Source organism: Fusarium graminearum, chromosome 1, assembly GCF_000240135.3.
Source record: "Fusarium graminearum PH-1 chromosome 1, whole genome shotgun sequence".
Lineage (NCBI taxonomy): Eukaryota > Fungi > Ascomycota > Sordariomycetes > Hypocreales > Nectriaceae > Fusarium > Fusarium graminearum.
In genome coordinates, this window is record NC_026474.1 from 2,646,688 (window position 1) to 2,660,399 (window position 13,712).

A 13,712-nucleotide genomic window follows, 5' to 3' on the forward strand; every position below is an offset into this window, starting at 1 on the left:
ATGGACAAAGTCATGATCCTGTATATCGGTTGTGCTGTGGCTTCTTAGGTCAGCAAGTGGCCGAACTTGACAGCTACACTCCGGGTTCCATGAGGAGGAGTCTAACTACGTGGTATTGGTATTTTGTGAAACACACTATATATGGCTCTGTGCATTCCGAAAGGGAAGTTGACTTTCAAGTCACTTAGCTTTGGCAGATGAGTTCTTCTGTGCTAGGTATATGACAACATAGGTGACACTCGGAGGTTTGCAAAGTAATGCCAAATCACCACCGATTTTCTGGGTTCTATTCGACGTCCCATATTTGTGAACCGTATGTGTTTAGAGTTTAGTTGGTGTGTGGATCACGTCGCATCGATCTATTGAGTTGGAATCTTATAGTCAGGCCAGCCTTGATGTTGATACTACTGAGTTGTATTGCAATTGGGGCTGTTGTTTAAGGACCGGAAACATTAACTCGATAATGGCACAGTGCTGGTCTGATAGGCGAAACAATCCTTATCCTGCCCAGTCAGCTGAGTTGTTGAGGTCAAAGTTCATCTTATTATTCTCATGTTGCGGCGAGACCGGGTTGTCCAAGGATCAATCTGTATGTATTCTGCAGAAAGCGACATGGATGGTGTAGTTGGAAGGTAGGGAATGCACTATGTATGCACAAGATGCGAACATGGGCCTGGACCCAGGGGCAAAATGCGGGGGAGTGTCTGAGGGGTGACCATCAGCATGCGCCTATTGGCGGAACGAGTGCGCAGTGAGATCTGGTCATTTGCAGAAGCACTTGCTTGATGCGTGTTAGTGAATGATGATGATGGAGAAAAGAAGAAGGAGGAGCGGAGCGGAGAGGACGGAGCAGACGAAAAAGAAAAGTCACGATGCTCCATTTCAACGCTGATGGTGGTTAGCAGGCTATTGGAAGATTAGAACCACCCCAGCCGAGGCCAACATAAAAGAAGGAACAAAGGTCGAGCAAAGGGGGGCGTCACGAGGTTCACGATGCAGACCGCTAAGGGCAAAGTGTTAGGTAATTGATTTGAGCCGCCACAGGTTTACAAGGGGGGAGGAAGTGAAAGCTGGGGGAGCGTTGACCAACGACAGGAGCTCCCTTGTCTGTTTCTGGAGGTTTGGTGGTTGTGAGGCTTGCAAGTGGTTTCTTGGGTTTAGTTGACGACGGTAGCTGTGGACTAGGATCTGCAAGACTTGTTGGGGTTAAGACGAGACTAGAAATCTAATCTAATCTAGGAAAGTAAGAGGAGAGAAGAGGAAAGACAAGAGATGCCAGCTACATGTTCCGGAGGTTCGGGAAGGTTGGGCTAGTATCAAAGACTAGGTGCCTGATGGGCAACTGTGGCAGAAGCCAAAGGTCAAGTGACATGTTGGAAGGGTGACGGGAAAAAAAAAGAAAGAGTCAAATTTAGGACATGACGTTTACTACGTATAAAAATCCGGGGTAAAATATCCTTCTTCTCAATGGTTTCTTTCTCATTCGATGATGGCTTCCGGGGGGTGCGGGTGCGGGTATATCGGCGCTTGTGAGACTCCCGGCCGCGCACCGGAGCCGCTATCGGGGGAGCATAAAAGCATGATGATCATGTTGAAGTGCTTTGATGATATGATTGATGACAAAAGCGATGGAGTTGATGCCGAAACCCTGATTTCTTCTATTGAATTGATAGTGTAACAATAACATAATGTATTGCATAACAAGATGTTGTGAACCCCCTTTCATTACCAAGCATGAGAATGATCACGATGTCTGGCATTCAATAGCTTGCGTATGTACATAGTTGTCGGCATTCGTATTCAGGGGTTGAAGGCGCATATCTTGAAACTAACGAGGCGAGGCGGTGTCTAGTAATAATTACCCCATGTCATTCGTAGAACAGCCGATATAGCTTAATTACAGACATATTCCGGGGCAGAAATGAAGTGAAGTGAACAATCTAACCTCGTTCCATCTCAGTCAGAACACTATGAGGCACGTGCTCCGGACTGAATCGCACGTTGCCATGATGTGAGTCGTACTATGCAATATCGATAATATTATGAGGTGACGATCAAGAACGTGCCTGTTTCTCCATGCTTTGATACTCGGGGAAAGCTTCCGGTGTTTTCAAACCTGTTGGCATGAACACGATAATGAGCATGGTGTTGTTCCGTCTGTTAGGCCCCATCCATCCCGTGACCTGTCTTGTCTCGGCGGCTGGAGTCGGTGTTGCTCTCCGTGTCGGTCTCGGCCTCGCGTGTTTAAGCTCTAGTCGGCGCTATGACTAGGGCCGGAAGAAACGGGGTGCCGGTAGAGAATGGAAGAAAAAAAAGTTGAAATGCCCACCGGACGGGTACTGTAAGAACCATTCCAACAGGACCTGGAAATTCTGGAGACCGGCAATAGAAGCCGGTCCTTGATGAGAAATTCCCTCTCTTTTTACGTATCATCTATACTCGTACTTGGAACGACTTGGTCGTCGACTATGGCGGTTACTTAAATAGGTACTTGCCCGTCCCTGACAAAAACCGCCGGCAACACGGTGTTGAGAATTGCAAGCTTTGTCAGTCAGCCATTGTTATTGGGGGTGGTAATAAGCCGGTGGTGCAGTGAAGGGTAAGGTATGTTTGCAGGAGGCGTAAGGCAGTACAGTAACATACTTCGCCTCAAACTTTGTTGATGTAAGATTGTCCCTGTGACATTACTGGTCGTTATCCGTCATTGCTGCAGTCTGTATGTCTTCTCTTCTTCCCTCGAGGGCCTAGAAGCCATTGTCGAATAGAATGTCTCGAATTCCCGCCGTGCTCGGGGCGCGATGGTCACGAGGATCTCGGCGAATCTAGCAAAGAAGCAATTTCTAGATCTGGGGCATTCTTTCTAGAGGATCACTATTACTCGAGACCATGGAAATCTGTGAAACGAGGGCGGGGTTGTTGTGTGCATTTCTATTACTCTACAGATGCAGCTGCTCATCCAGTGACGATGAATGGTATTCATTCATATTACGTTTTACTACCAACGTTACCTTTGAATCCACTAGCACAACTCAACAGAATTGTCAGATATAGCTGCAACTCGGCTGTGCCGTGCCGTGCTGTGTCAAAGACTGTGGAAGCACAGAAAGGTCCATGTCCGCGGACCTGATGCTGTATAAGTTGTACGACATAAAGGTACCGTAGATATGATACACGTCAAAGGGATGCATGAAGACGCAATGGCCTAGGATGATCAGTAGACAACTGTACAGTTGACGCAAAAAAAGAAGAAGAACAACAACATTTGATCGTCGCTAAATATTACAGACGATGAATTGTGTATGGATAAATTTGGTGGATGCGTCGTCAATTGGTGGTGGTGGTGGATGATGGGATTTGTTGACAAAATTAGTAGACGGTCCCCTACCCTCTCCAATTGCTGTTAGTCTTGGCTTCTCAGCGACGTCGTTCTCATTACTCAATCCCGACTTGTTTCATCCAATCGAGTGGCACACCTTCTTTTTCCAAGGCCATACCGATTCGGTAGACAGCGGTTGTAGCGAAATTCCTTTCTCTGTTTGGACATAGGGAAACCCGTCTCTGACTTCTCATTACTCGCTAAGAATTCATCATTGGATATTTTCTGTCAATGAGCAAAGATGACTGTGAATGACTGTGACTGTGATTTTCGTCAATCGATCCATCTCGGTTACGAACTGCCCGCGCCAGTCATTTCATTTCCCAGTGAATGGTGTCTGTCGTGTCGTGTCGCCTTTTCTGCTCACCTGACGTCTCCGGACCCGAGAAGTCCATCCAGTCCTCGATTTCTATTACCCAATATTGTGCGATCCTGGAGCTAAAGCCAATGCCCCGTGCATGGTCTATGGTCTATGCCTGCCTGGTCTGGCTACTGGCATTCACAACACAACGTATGTCCCTGGCTTTGAGCCAGCCCCAGTGGCGCCGCTCTTTAGCTTGTTCTTGTTTTCTTCCTCATCGTTCGGGGCTCGCCTTGCTTGGTTCTGTCTGATCTTGGTCTTGGACCCTACTCCTGGGCGTCCAACTAAGGTGTTTGGACCCTCTGGTCCCTGTCATGAGGTCCCCTTCCCTTGTCAAAAAGTCAACCTGGACTAAACTCGAGAGAGTCGCCTCGTGGAGTCGTTCGTTCTTTTCCTTCGTTTATAACTATCCACGCCCCCGAGCCCTGATGCACCGACCTCTGCCCTCGTTTCTTCTTTATTAGAATCCAGACCTTTTTTCGATAAAGAAAACAAAAGAGAAAAAGGAACAAGACCTAGAACCTAAGATATTACATCTCAGGCTCTTTCATATTAACATAAACATCTCCAGGTTTCACTCCGGCTTCGCAAAGTCTACTCACTGTCGTCATCGCTTCTCGCCGCCCTCTATCGGCCTAAGTGACAATACAAACAAACCTACCTACAAAACCTCCCGGATCCGGTCAGTGGCCAATACAACGCCACTGCTTTTTCCGTGAATACCTTTTATTCCTTTTTTTATACGAACTTGAATTCTTGCCAACCGTTAGGTTGGTAAGCTGAGTTCTCCATACCCGCCTAAACTTTACTCTTACCGTTCCGTCCTGTTTCAGGGTCGGCCATTCCATATCCTTGTTTAATAGAATTGAATGGCTCTCTCTCTTACTCCCACGCACCCCGCGGTGCCTCCGCCTTCCGCACCTTCAGCACCTTCAGCACCTTCAGCACCAGGCTACTTTGACCTTTCTGCTCTGCTCAAGGCAAAGATGTCTCGCCCCGAATCTCCAAACAGCAACAGCGACAAGACCGCCCGCTCGTCCTTCTCCTCCGTCCGGGAGAACGACGATGGTCTAGCTCAGACTTTCACACGTTCCAAGATTTCCTCCTACACTCAAGGGACGGAAGAGGTATTCGATGAATCACCCTCACCCTCGGCTGAGCTTGCATCGCCTACTTTTCAGGCTCCTCTGACGCAGCCTCACAGTCGGCTTCATGGGTTCTGGTTTCCCGCAGATAACTTTCGCGGATGGAAGCAGATCCCCATCAAGGGCAAATCCGCCAGCCGCAGCTGCGAGGACCTTCACAAGTTGTCCATGACATGGAGCTCTCCAGCACCTCCCGCTGTCACAAAGAAGCCATCTCTCAGCGGCTACGAGTTCGGAACCTCTCCTCTCGAGCGACTCCCCAGCGAAGTTTTAGGTACGTGCAAATGCGACAAAGGCTGTCAATCAGAAACCCTGTCAAAACGACCCCGGTCCCAATTATATGTATCATATATCAGTGCACTGACATGTCGATCACAGGTTCCATTATTGACCTTCTCGTCATCGAGATCCCTCCAAATGGCCTAACACCGCGAAATGCCGACCTCATGGCTCTTTTGCTGACTTCGCGATCTATTCATGCTGCGACGCTCAACACCCTTTACCGTCACATTACGATCCCTCACTCACGAATCTTCCGAAAGTTCCTTGCAACCATTACCGAGTACCCTGCTCTCGCCTCGATCGTGCGGCGACTGGACTTTAGCCACTTCAACCCCTCCACCATTTTCTCGACTGCGAGCGAGCGGGCTCAGACTCGAAACTTGACCTCCGAGACCCTTTCCAAATGTCTCGAGCTAACCCCATACCTGCAGGAGTTCTTGGCCCAGGAGTACATCGACGAGGATCTCGGACCCGAGGTGATCAAGAAGCTCTTTTTCGATATGCCCCGGCTCCAAGCCGTCGACTTCGCCGGATGCTCCTCTCCTTTCTTTAAGAACTCTTTCAACAGCCTTCTTGAGGCGCAGTGGCCCGACTCTCTGACACTTACTCGTGTTTCGTTCCATAAGTGCCTGAACCTCCCAGGCTCTGTTTTTGAGGCTATCTTGCCTCGTCTCGAGAGAGCCACTCACCTCGATCTCGCTGGAACCAGAGTGACTGACAAGGCTCTACAGAGCTTGCCTGAGACGGCAAGACTCACTCACCTGAACTTGGCCAAGTGCCGTGAGCTCACTTCTGAGGTAGTTGTCAAGTTCATCACCACTCATCCTGCTATCACTCAGACCATTACTGTTCTGAGCCTTGCTACTAATGCCAGCAGCCACCTCCTGCTTGGCAAGGCCGACGTTGATGCTATTCTTCCTCGTCTGCCTCACACTATCCGATCGCTGAGTCTCAAGGGAAGCAGAATGGATCCTTCCCAGCTTCCTCTGCTCACCCCTCTGGTCCAGCATCTTGAGGAGCTTGCTATCGGCCGAGGTCTCGATCTCCGCGATATTCACCAGCTCCTGTATCAGGCCCAGGAGTGGATTCCCCACAGCCTCCGATACATTGATATCTCCGACTTGGACACCATCATTGGCAGCGCTAGCGCTCTTCTCACCCCCGCTTCTGCACCTCTGCAGGTTATCGAACTCGAGGAGCGTGCGTACGAACGAGCAGCCAAGGCGAAGAAGAACCTTGAGCGTGCTGGGTGGACTCCTAAGGAGTTTGGCAGCCGATACTGGCTAGTCCGCATGGAAACCGACCTCGATAGCGGCGCCCGGTGGTGGAAGCTGGGCGCTGAGAGCTGGGGCATGAGGAAGATCCCAGTCGCAAAGGCCGACGTCGGAGGCATGTACGGCACTTTCATGTTCGGCCGAAGGCTGTAAAGTGCCGGTCTCCGAGCTTGCATACATCACTTCGGTGAATTTCTCTACTCTCACATCATTTTCGGGTGTTTTTGGGTTGGCTTTTTTACGGTTAGATTTGGGTTGCATCTTGATCCGATTGATATCCCGGCGCATAGCGGTTGAAAATTAGCGTTAAAAGTAAAGTCATTTTGGTGGAAAAAGCGTTCTCAGGCATGCATATGGCGAAGGAGAAAAAACGTGTAGATAATCAATAATGACTTTCATGAATACCTTTGAGATATGACTGAATGTGAATCGCAGATTATTTGTAGCTGCCATGACTCAATGTTCCGAGGGTAAAGTCGCATGCTTCACTTATGCCTTGGTTGTAAGATACTGTAGTTGGGCAACCTATCAGAACTAAGCGTGTACAGTCTAACTCTCCGATAGACTATGCTTTCCACTAGGCGGAAACTTCCATGCTTGTCTATCGAAGCAAGGGGTTGCTATCGGTATCAGATAAACTATTTAGATAGAATATTTACCTCATTGAATGTCGCTTCCATCCATCCATGCATTAAGTGTGGCATGAAGCTTGATTGTGGCGTTTAGACTTTGGTGGCTAGATCGAAGAGTCACGTGAGTCTCAAACTCGGATCAACCAGGCCCCGTGGCAAAGACGGCCTCCTGCGACGTAACCGCGCCGAAGCGTGCCTTGCTCCTTGAATAAGCTCAAATCAACGATTATACAGCTTTGGTGCTAAACGGACAGCATCATGGCTCCCAAACCCGACACTCCGTTCCGCTCTGCGGACATGAGTATGGTCCAACTCTATGTTTCCAATGAAATCGGTCGCGAAGTTGTTACTGCGCTCGGAGAGCTTGGCCTCTGCCAGTTCCGCGATGTAGGCGAAACCATCCATCAACCTTTTTGCATCATCAACATCGACTAATCCATCAATTCTTCCATACAGCTCAACGAGAATGTTAGCGCCTTCCAACGTACCTTCACTCAGGAGATTCGACGTCTCGATAATGTTGAGCGACAGCTGCGTACGTCATCCATCGGGATCCACCAAAACAAACGAGTCTAACACATCGCAGGATACTTTTACGCGCAGATGGACAAGATCGGTATCCCGCTCCGGAAGTTGGACCTCGACGTCGAAAGGCTTGCATCCCCATCGACTTCCGAAATCGACGAGCTTGCCGAGCGCAGTCAGAAATTGGAGCAGCGTGTTTCCGCCCTTAACGAGAGTTACGAGACTTTGAAGAAGCGCGAGGGCGACCTGACCGAGTGGCGATGGGTTCTTCGTGAGGCCGGCAGTTTCTTTGACCGCGCTCACGGCAATGTTGAGGAGATTCGCGCATCTACTGACAACGACGATGCTCCCCTGCTGTCCGACATCGAGAACAACCAGAGTGGCGCCGACGCTGATCGCTCCTTCTCCGGCATGAACATCGGCTTTGTTGCTGGAGTCATTGCTAGAGACAGAGTTGCTTCTTTTGAGCGCATCCTCTGGCGAACTCTACGTGGTAACCTCTACATGAACCAGTCTGAGATTCCCGAGCCCTTGATTGATCCTACCAACAACGAGGCCATCAACAAGAACGTCTTCGTCATCTTCGCTCACGGCAAGGAGATTCTCAACAAGATCCGCAAGATCTCCGAGTCCATGGGCGCCGACGTTTACAACGTTGATGAGAACAGCGACCTCCGACGTGACCAGATTCACGAGGTCAACAACCGTCTGGAGGATGTCCAAAACGTTCTCCAGAACACCCAGGCCACTCTTCAGGCAGAGCTCAACCAGATCTCTCAGTCGCTCTCGGCCTGGATGGTTCTTGTCGCCAAGGAGAAGGCTGTGTATAATGCACTTAACAACTTCTCCTATGACAGCGCTCGACGAACTCTCATCGCCGAGGCTTGGGTTCCCACCAACGATCTTCCCTTGATCAGGACGACACTCCAGGAGGTTACTAACAGAGCTGGTCTCTCCGTCCCTTCCATTATCAACAAGATCCAAAGCAACAAGACACCGCCAACTTACCTGAAGACTAACAAGTTCACTGAGGGTTTCCAGACCATCGTCAACGCTTACGGTACCGCCACTTACCAGGAAGTCAACCCGGCCATGCCCGTCTTTGTTACCTTCCCTTTCTTGTTCGCTGTCATGTTTGGTGATTTTGGCCACGCCATCATCATGCTTTCAGCCGCCCTCGCTATGATTTACTGGGAAAAGTCACTCAAGAAGGTCAGCTTTGAGCTCTTTGCCATGATCTTCTACGGTCGTTACATTGCGCTCGTCATGGCTGTCTTTTCTGTCTTTACTGGTCTTGTCTACAACGATGTCTTCTCCATGTCCATGACGCTCTTCCCTAGCGCGTGGGAGTGGAAGAAGCCTGATAATTATAGCAACACCACTTCTATCATTGCCACTCTGAACGAAGAGGGATACCGATACCCCTTCGGTCTTGATTATGCTTGGCACGGTAGTGAGAACGACCTTCTATTCAGCAACAGTTTGAAGATGAAGATGAGTATTATTCTGGGTTGGGCTCACATGACTTACTCTCTCTGCTTCGCTTACATCAACGCTCGCCACTTCAAGAAGCCCATCGACATCTGGGGTAACTTCATCCCTGGTATGATTTTCTTCCAGTCTATCTTCGGTTACCTTGTTCTCTGCATTATTTACAAGTGGTCCGTTGATTGGAACGGTCTCAAGCTCAATCCTCCTGGTCTATTGAACATGCTCATCTACATGTTCCTGCAACCGGGAACCATCCCTGAGGGCCAAGAGCTCTACTCTGGACAAGGTTTTGTCCAAGTTGTTCTCTTGCTTCTGGCGTTCATTCAGGTCCCCATTCTCCTTTGCCTCAAGCCTTTCTACCTTCGATGGGAGAACAACCGCGCACGCGCCAAGGGTTACCGTAGTATAGGTGAAACTTCCCGGGTTAGTGCTTTGGACGGTGACGAAGATGAGCCCAACGGCCATGGCAACAGCTTCGATGAGGATGGCGAGGGAGTTGCTATGATCTCTCAAAACATTGATGAGGAACACGAGGAGTTTGAGTTCAGTGAAGTTATGATCCACCAGGTTATCCACACCATTGGTAAGTTATTCATGATTAATTGATCTCCCTATACTAACAAATGTTCAGAGTTCTGTCTTAACTGTGTTTCCCACACTGCTTCTTACCTCCGTCTCTGGGCCCTGTCCCTTGCTCATCAGCAGCTCAGCATTGTGCTCTGGTCCATGACCCTTGGTCCTGCTCTGAAGACGCCAGGCGTTATGGGCGTCATTATGATCGTTGTCTGCTTCACTATGTGGTTCTTTTTGAGTAAGTTGTATTCAATTCTAGAGACATTTGACACTCCTGCTGACCTTTCCCAGCCATTGCTATTCTCGTCTGTATGGAGGGTACCAGTGCCATGTTGCACTCCCTTCGTCTTGCTTGGGTCGAGTCGTTCTCCAAGTTTGCCGAGTTTGCGGGTTGGCCTTTTGCGCCTTTCTCGTTCAACACTTTGCTGGAAGAGTCGGAAGAGCTCAAGGACTACTTGGGTTAATTAGGTTAATTAGGTTAATTGGGAGGGTCGTTTATATCGCGGTGTCTGTTATAGCAGTAGACTTTGATATCATTACTGTATCATTAAGTAGCATAGTGCACATTAGAAAGACTGGTTTCTTGCCATGCTTATTCTTGATTTAAAAGACGTTATCTAATAACCGTTTTGGTTTCCGCCCCTTCGTAAACATGGAACTCAATTAGATTTTGTAATACATGATGTAGCCAACCATCGCAGTAGTAGAATTGCGCTTTAACCCCAGAGAGGTGCTGTCACCTCGATAGCCCTCTCCACAACAGCTCTCACTCGGTCAGCAAATACCTTATGGCTAGACTCGACCTCGAGATCCTCCAGCCATACTGTGGCAGACATCTTATCAACTTTGATTGATACTCCAGGAACCGGAATGCCAATCTTATGCAATCGCTCGATTTCCTTTTGCTGTCTCTCCTGGAGTTGCGCGTCCTCGCCATCCTCATCTGTCTTCATCGCGTCTTCGTCTTCACCTTCGTTCTTGTTCTTATCATCAACATCTTCCAGAGGAGGTAGCTTAGGGGTAGTGACAGGAGCGACATTGTCTTGGCCGAACTGGGCTTCAAGGAACCACAGGAGACGCTCGAGACGTTCCTCAGGAGTGGCGGAATGGTGAGGGTTCACTTCTGGAAGGTCGTGTGAGTGTGAGTGCTTCGCGGATGAGCGCTTGACGGCGGCAGGAGAGCTCTCAACAGAGAAGAGAACCGCCATTACGGAGTCGGCGATGCCATCGTTGAGCATGTTGCCCTCCCATTCAAGCTCAACTTCACCATTCGTTCGATATCGAACTGAAACACAACCCATGACCAGGTAAGCTGCAACAAGGCTGGCAACCTCTTCATCTGCATCCTCTTGCTTCGATTCGTCGTCGCCATCCGTAATCATCTTGTCGGCATGTCCGTTCTGGCCATTCTTTGCACGACGCATTTCAGGAAGCTCTTCAATATTGCCAAAGGTGCCCTCAAGAGCCCACTTGACAAGATCAACACCCGCAGCACTGAGGGTGAGGCGCTGTTTACACGTGATGGTAGTAGTGTTGAGACCTGCGTACTCACGGAGGTCCTCAGGTGCCATGAGAGACAGTTTGAAATCATTCTGCACAAGCACGCCGGTGACAAGAGGAGGCGTAGCAGTCTGGTCGGGGTGAATGCTCTGAGGAGGCTGAATACAGGCGAGCTTTCCTACAACCTTGGCTATTTTGTCGGCTTTGAAGGGGATGCGTAGTTCCTCACAGTTGCGAGGAGAGTAAACCTTGACTTTCGCGGTTTTATTGGCATTGAGTGACAGAAGTTTGGACTTCAGACGCATCATATTGTGCTGCTCTCCATGGACAAGAATCTGTAATCAAGTTAGTTTGATATTGCGAAGCCAGGATAACAGTAGACGTACAACAACTGGCGCTTGAACCTCCTCGATAAACTCGCGGTTTTCGACGCCATCAACGTGAGCAGCGAATGAGTACTCCTGGACACTGCATCGTCGAGGAATAAGAACCTTCTCACCATCGCCACCGGGCATACGCCGGGCACCAGCCATACTACGAGACATGACAGCCTGGATTTGGTCGGGCTCCTGCATGATCTGCTTGGCCATTGTGCCTTCGACACTGTAACCAGTAATAATAACGCCGTTCTTCTCGCTGGGCGCCCATCTTTCTAGTAGTTCACGACTGACACCGTTCTGAAGCATACCAGGGCTGGCAAGCATGACGCAGCCGCCTACATCGTCGAACCTGTCCAAGTTTTTGAGCGAGCGGATGTACTTAAAATCCCACGGTCCTCCCTTGCCCGCACCATCACCGGATGCCTCAGCCTCAGCCATGCGCTCACGGAAGAGACGCTTGATGTTGTCGTTCATGGCACCGACATATGTCTGGTAGATGAGCATACATTTCCTCGCAAGATTACTTGCATAATAAATAGGGTACTTCTGGAAATCGGCATGCTTCCCCCAGTACTCGTCCAGAATCAAAAGCAGCTCTTGGGCTCGTCCCAAAGCAAATACTGGCATGAGCACTCGACCGCCTCTGTTGAGAATACTTGTAATCGACTTCATGAGGGCCTGCTCTCTTTCCAGACGAGGAACATGAGATGCAATACCATACGTGGACTCCGTGATGAGAACGTCAATTTTGACACCCTTGGGAACTTCTGCCGAGACAAGATGTCGATCTTGTTCACGCGAGTAGTCACCTGTGAAGAAGATGTTGAGACCAGCAATCTCGATGAGAAACATGGCGGCACCGAGGACATGGCCGGCTGGATAAGGGGTAATTCTGATGGAGGAGATGGTGTGCGTGGTGTGATAGTCGATGGCCTCGATCTGAGGAAAGGTATTTAAATGGTCTTGCTCAGTGTAAACAGGCTGTGTGGTTGGGTTGGACGAGGTGTTGCCAACTCGGACACTGTCCTGGATAAGCCATTTGTAGATAGCTTTGGTAGGATGTGTCATGAAGACGCGCCCCCTGAAGTTGGTCTTGGCGAGGACGTATGGTAATGATGCCGCATGGTCAATATGGAAACTGTGTCCGATTAGCTATAGTTCTCAAGATGGCGGTTGGCTAGCTATGAGGTTGGCGACTGGCGATTTCAGGACAGGGCGGCATCACAAGGACGAATAGCAAGGGCGTAAGGAAAATGGGCAAAGACTGTATTGTATTGATATGGCATACAAGCATAATCATGGATATCGACATCACACAAGCGCAATATTGGCCGTGACAGTACAGGGCAGTGGTGTCCTGTACTGGACTGTCCGTTCCATCACATCACGAAACAACAAAACTTCGTCCCTCGCCCTGTCCAGCCTATGTATATCGTCGCGGGGGTGGGAAGAAGGGATCGCTTACTGGCTGATGAGGAGCACGTCGACAGTGCTCAAATCAAAGTCGTCGTAGAAAGGCAATGCGGCGAGTCCATCATATGCAGGATGTTGACCGGCATCAAGCTAGCAATGGGTATTAGACTGGCTGGTGATAGACTGGCTTGTCGATCGCTTACCATGACCGTCTTTCCTTTGTATTGAATAATGTGGCATGACCTTCCGACTTCGTTTCCTCCTCCTAGGCAAAGAAACATGAGCTCATCTGACGGATCTACTGGTTCTTCGGCCGCGGCCGCGTTCATAGCGGCAGCTTTTCGTTTGGATGCCATTTCGAGGAGGTGCCGAGCTGTGGCTCGCTTCACACTCGGCGCAAGAAACTTCTATATAGACAATCAGTAGAACGGCACCGAGCCACCGATAGCAACAACGCTGTGGTTCACTGATTGCGACAATGATCAACAGCTGTAGCAATAAGAGTGAATGAACGTATGGATGAATGAATAGGCGGACAATATGGGCATAAACGCAGACGCGTTTGAACAATGAACGGATAAAAACCGGTCTTTTCTTTTTAGGGAGATAGCTGCAGGTGTCAATAAAAAATAAACGTATGCTATTAGGGAAGGTGCATATTTGTGGGGCTCAGCAGCGTTTGCTCAAGTGGGCCTTACCATTATTGCAGGCAACTTTTTGTCGTCTGCACATATAGCTCCGTCCTTCCCCCATATTTCGA

General features: G+C 49.4%; 3 protein-coding genes across 3 annotated transcripts; 2 read left to right on the forward strand and 1 right to left on the reverse strand.

Annotated features, from left to right (window-relative positions):
* The first annotated feature begins 4,501 nt into the window (after nt 1-4,501).
* On the forward strand, nt 4,502-6,852 carry FGSG_00817 (uncharacterized protein). Its single transcript, XM_011318229.1, has 2 exons — nt 4,502-5,156; nt 5,261-6,852. The coding sequence occupies exons 1-2, from the start codon at nt 4,607-4,609 to the stop codon at nt 6,589-6,591; spliced, it is 1,881 nt and encodes a 626-aa protein (XP_011316531.1). The 5' UTR covers nt 4,502-4,606; the 3' UTR covers nt 6,592-6,852.
* Nucleotides 6,853-7,328: 476 nt separating this feature from the next.
* On the forward strand, nt 7,329-10,123 carry FGSG_00818 (vacuolar ATP synthase 98 kDa subunit; the record flags this gene model as incomplete). The annotated part of the gene is made up of 5 exons (XM_011318230.1): nt 7,329-7,457; nt 7,527-7,605; nt 7,657-9,669; nt 9,718-9,897; nt 9,951-10,123. 5 exons carry the CDS (start codon nt 7,329-7,331, stop codon nt 10,121-10,123), a joined length of 2,574 nt encoding a protein of 857 aa, XP_011316532.1.
* Nucleotides 10,124-10,375: 252 nt separating this feature from the next.
* Nucleotides 10,376-13,308, reverse strand: FGSG_00819 (endoribonuclease YSH1; the record flags this gene model as incomplete). The annotated part of the gene is made up of 4 exons (XM_011318231.1): nt 10,376-11,494; nt 11,546-12,677; nt 13,005-13,102; nt 13,156-13,308. The coding sequence occupies 4 exons, from the start codon at nt 13,306-13,308 to the stop codon at nt 10,376-10,378; spliced, it is 2,502 nt and encodes an 833-aa protein (XP_011316533.1).
* Nucleotides 13,309-13,712: the final 404 nt, after the last annotated feature.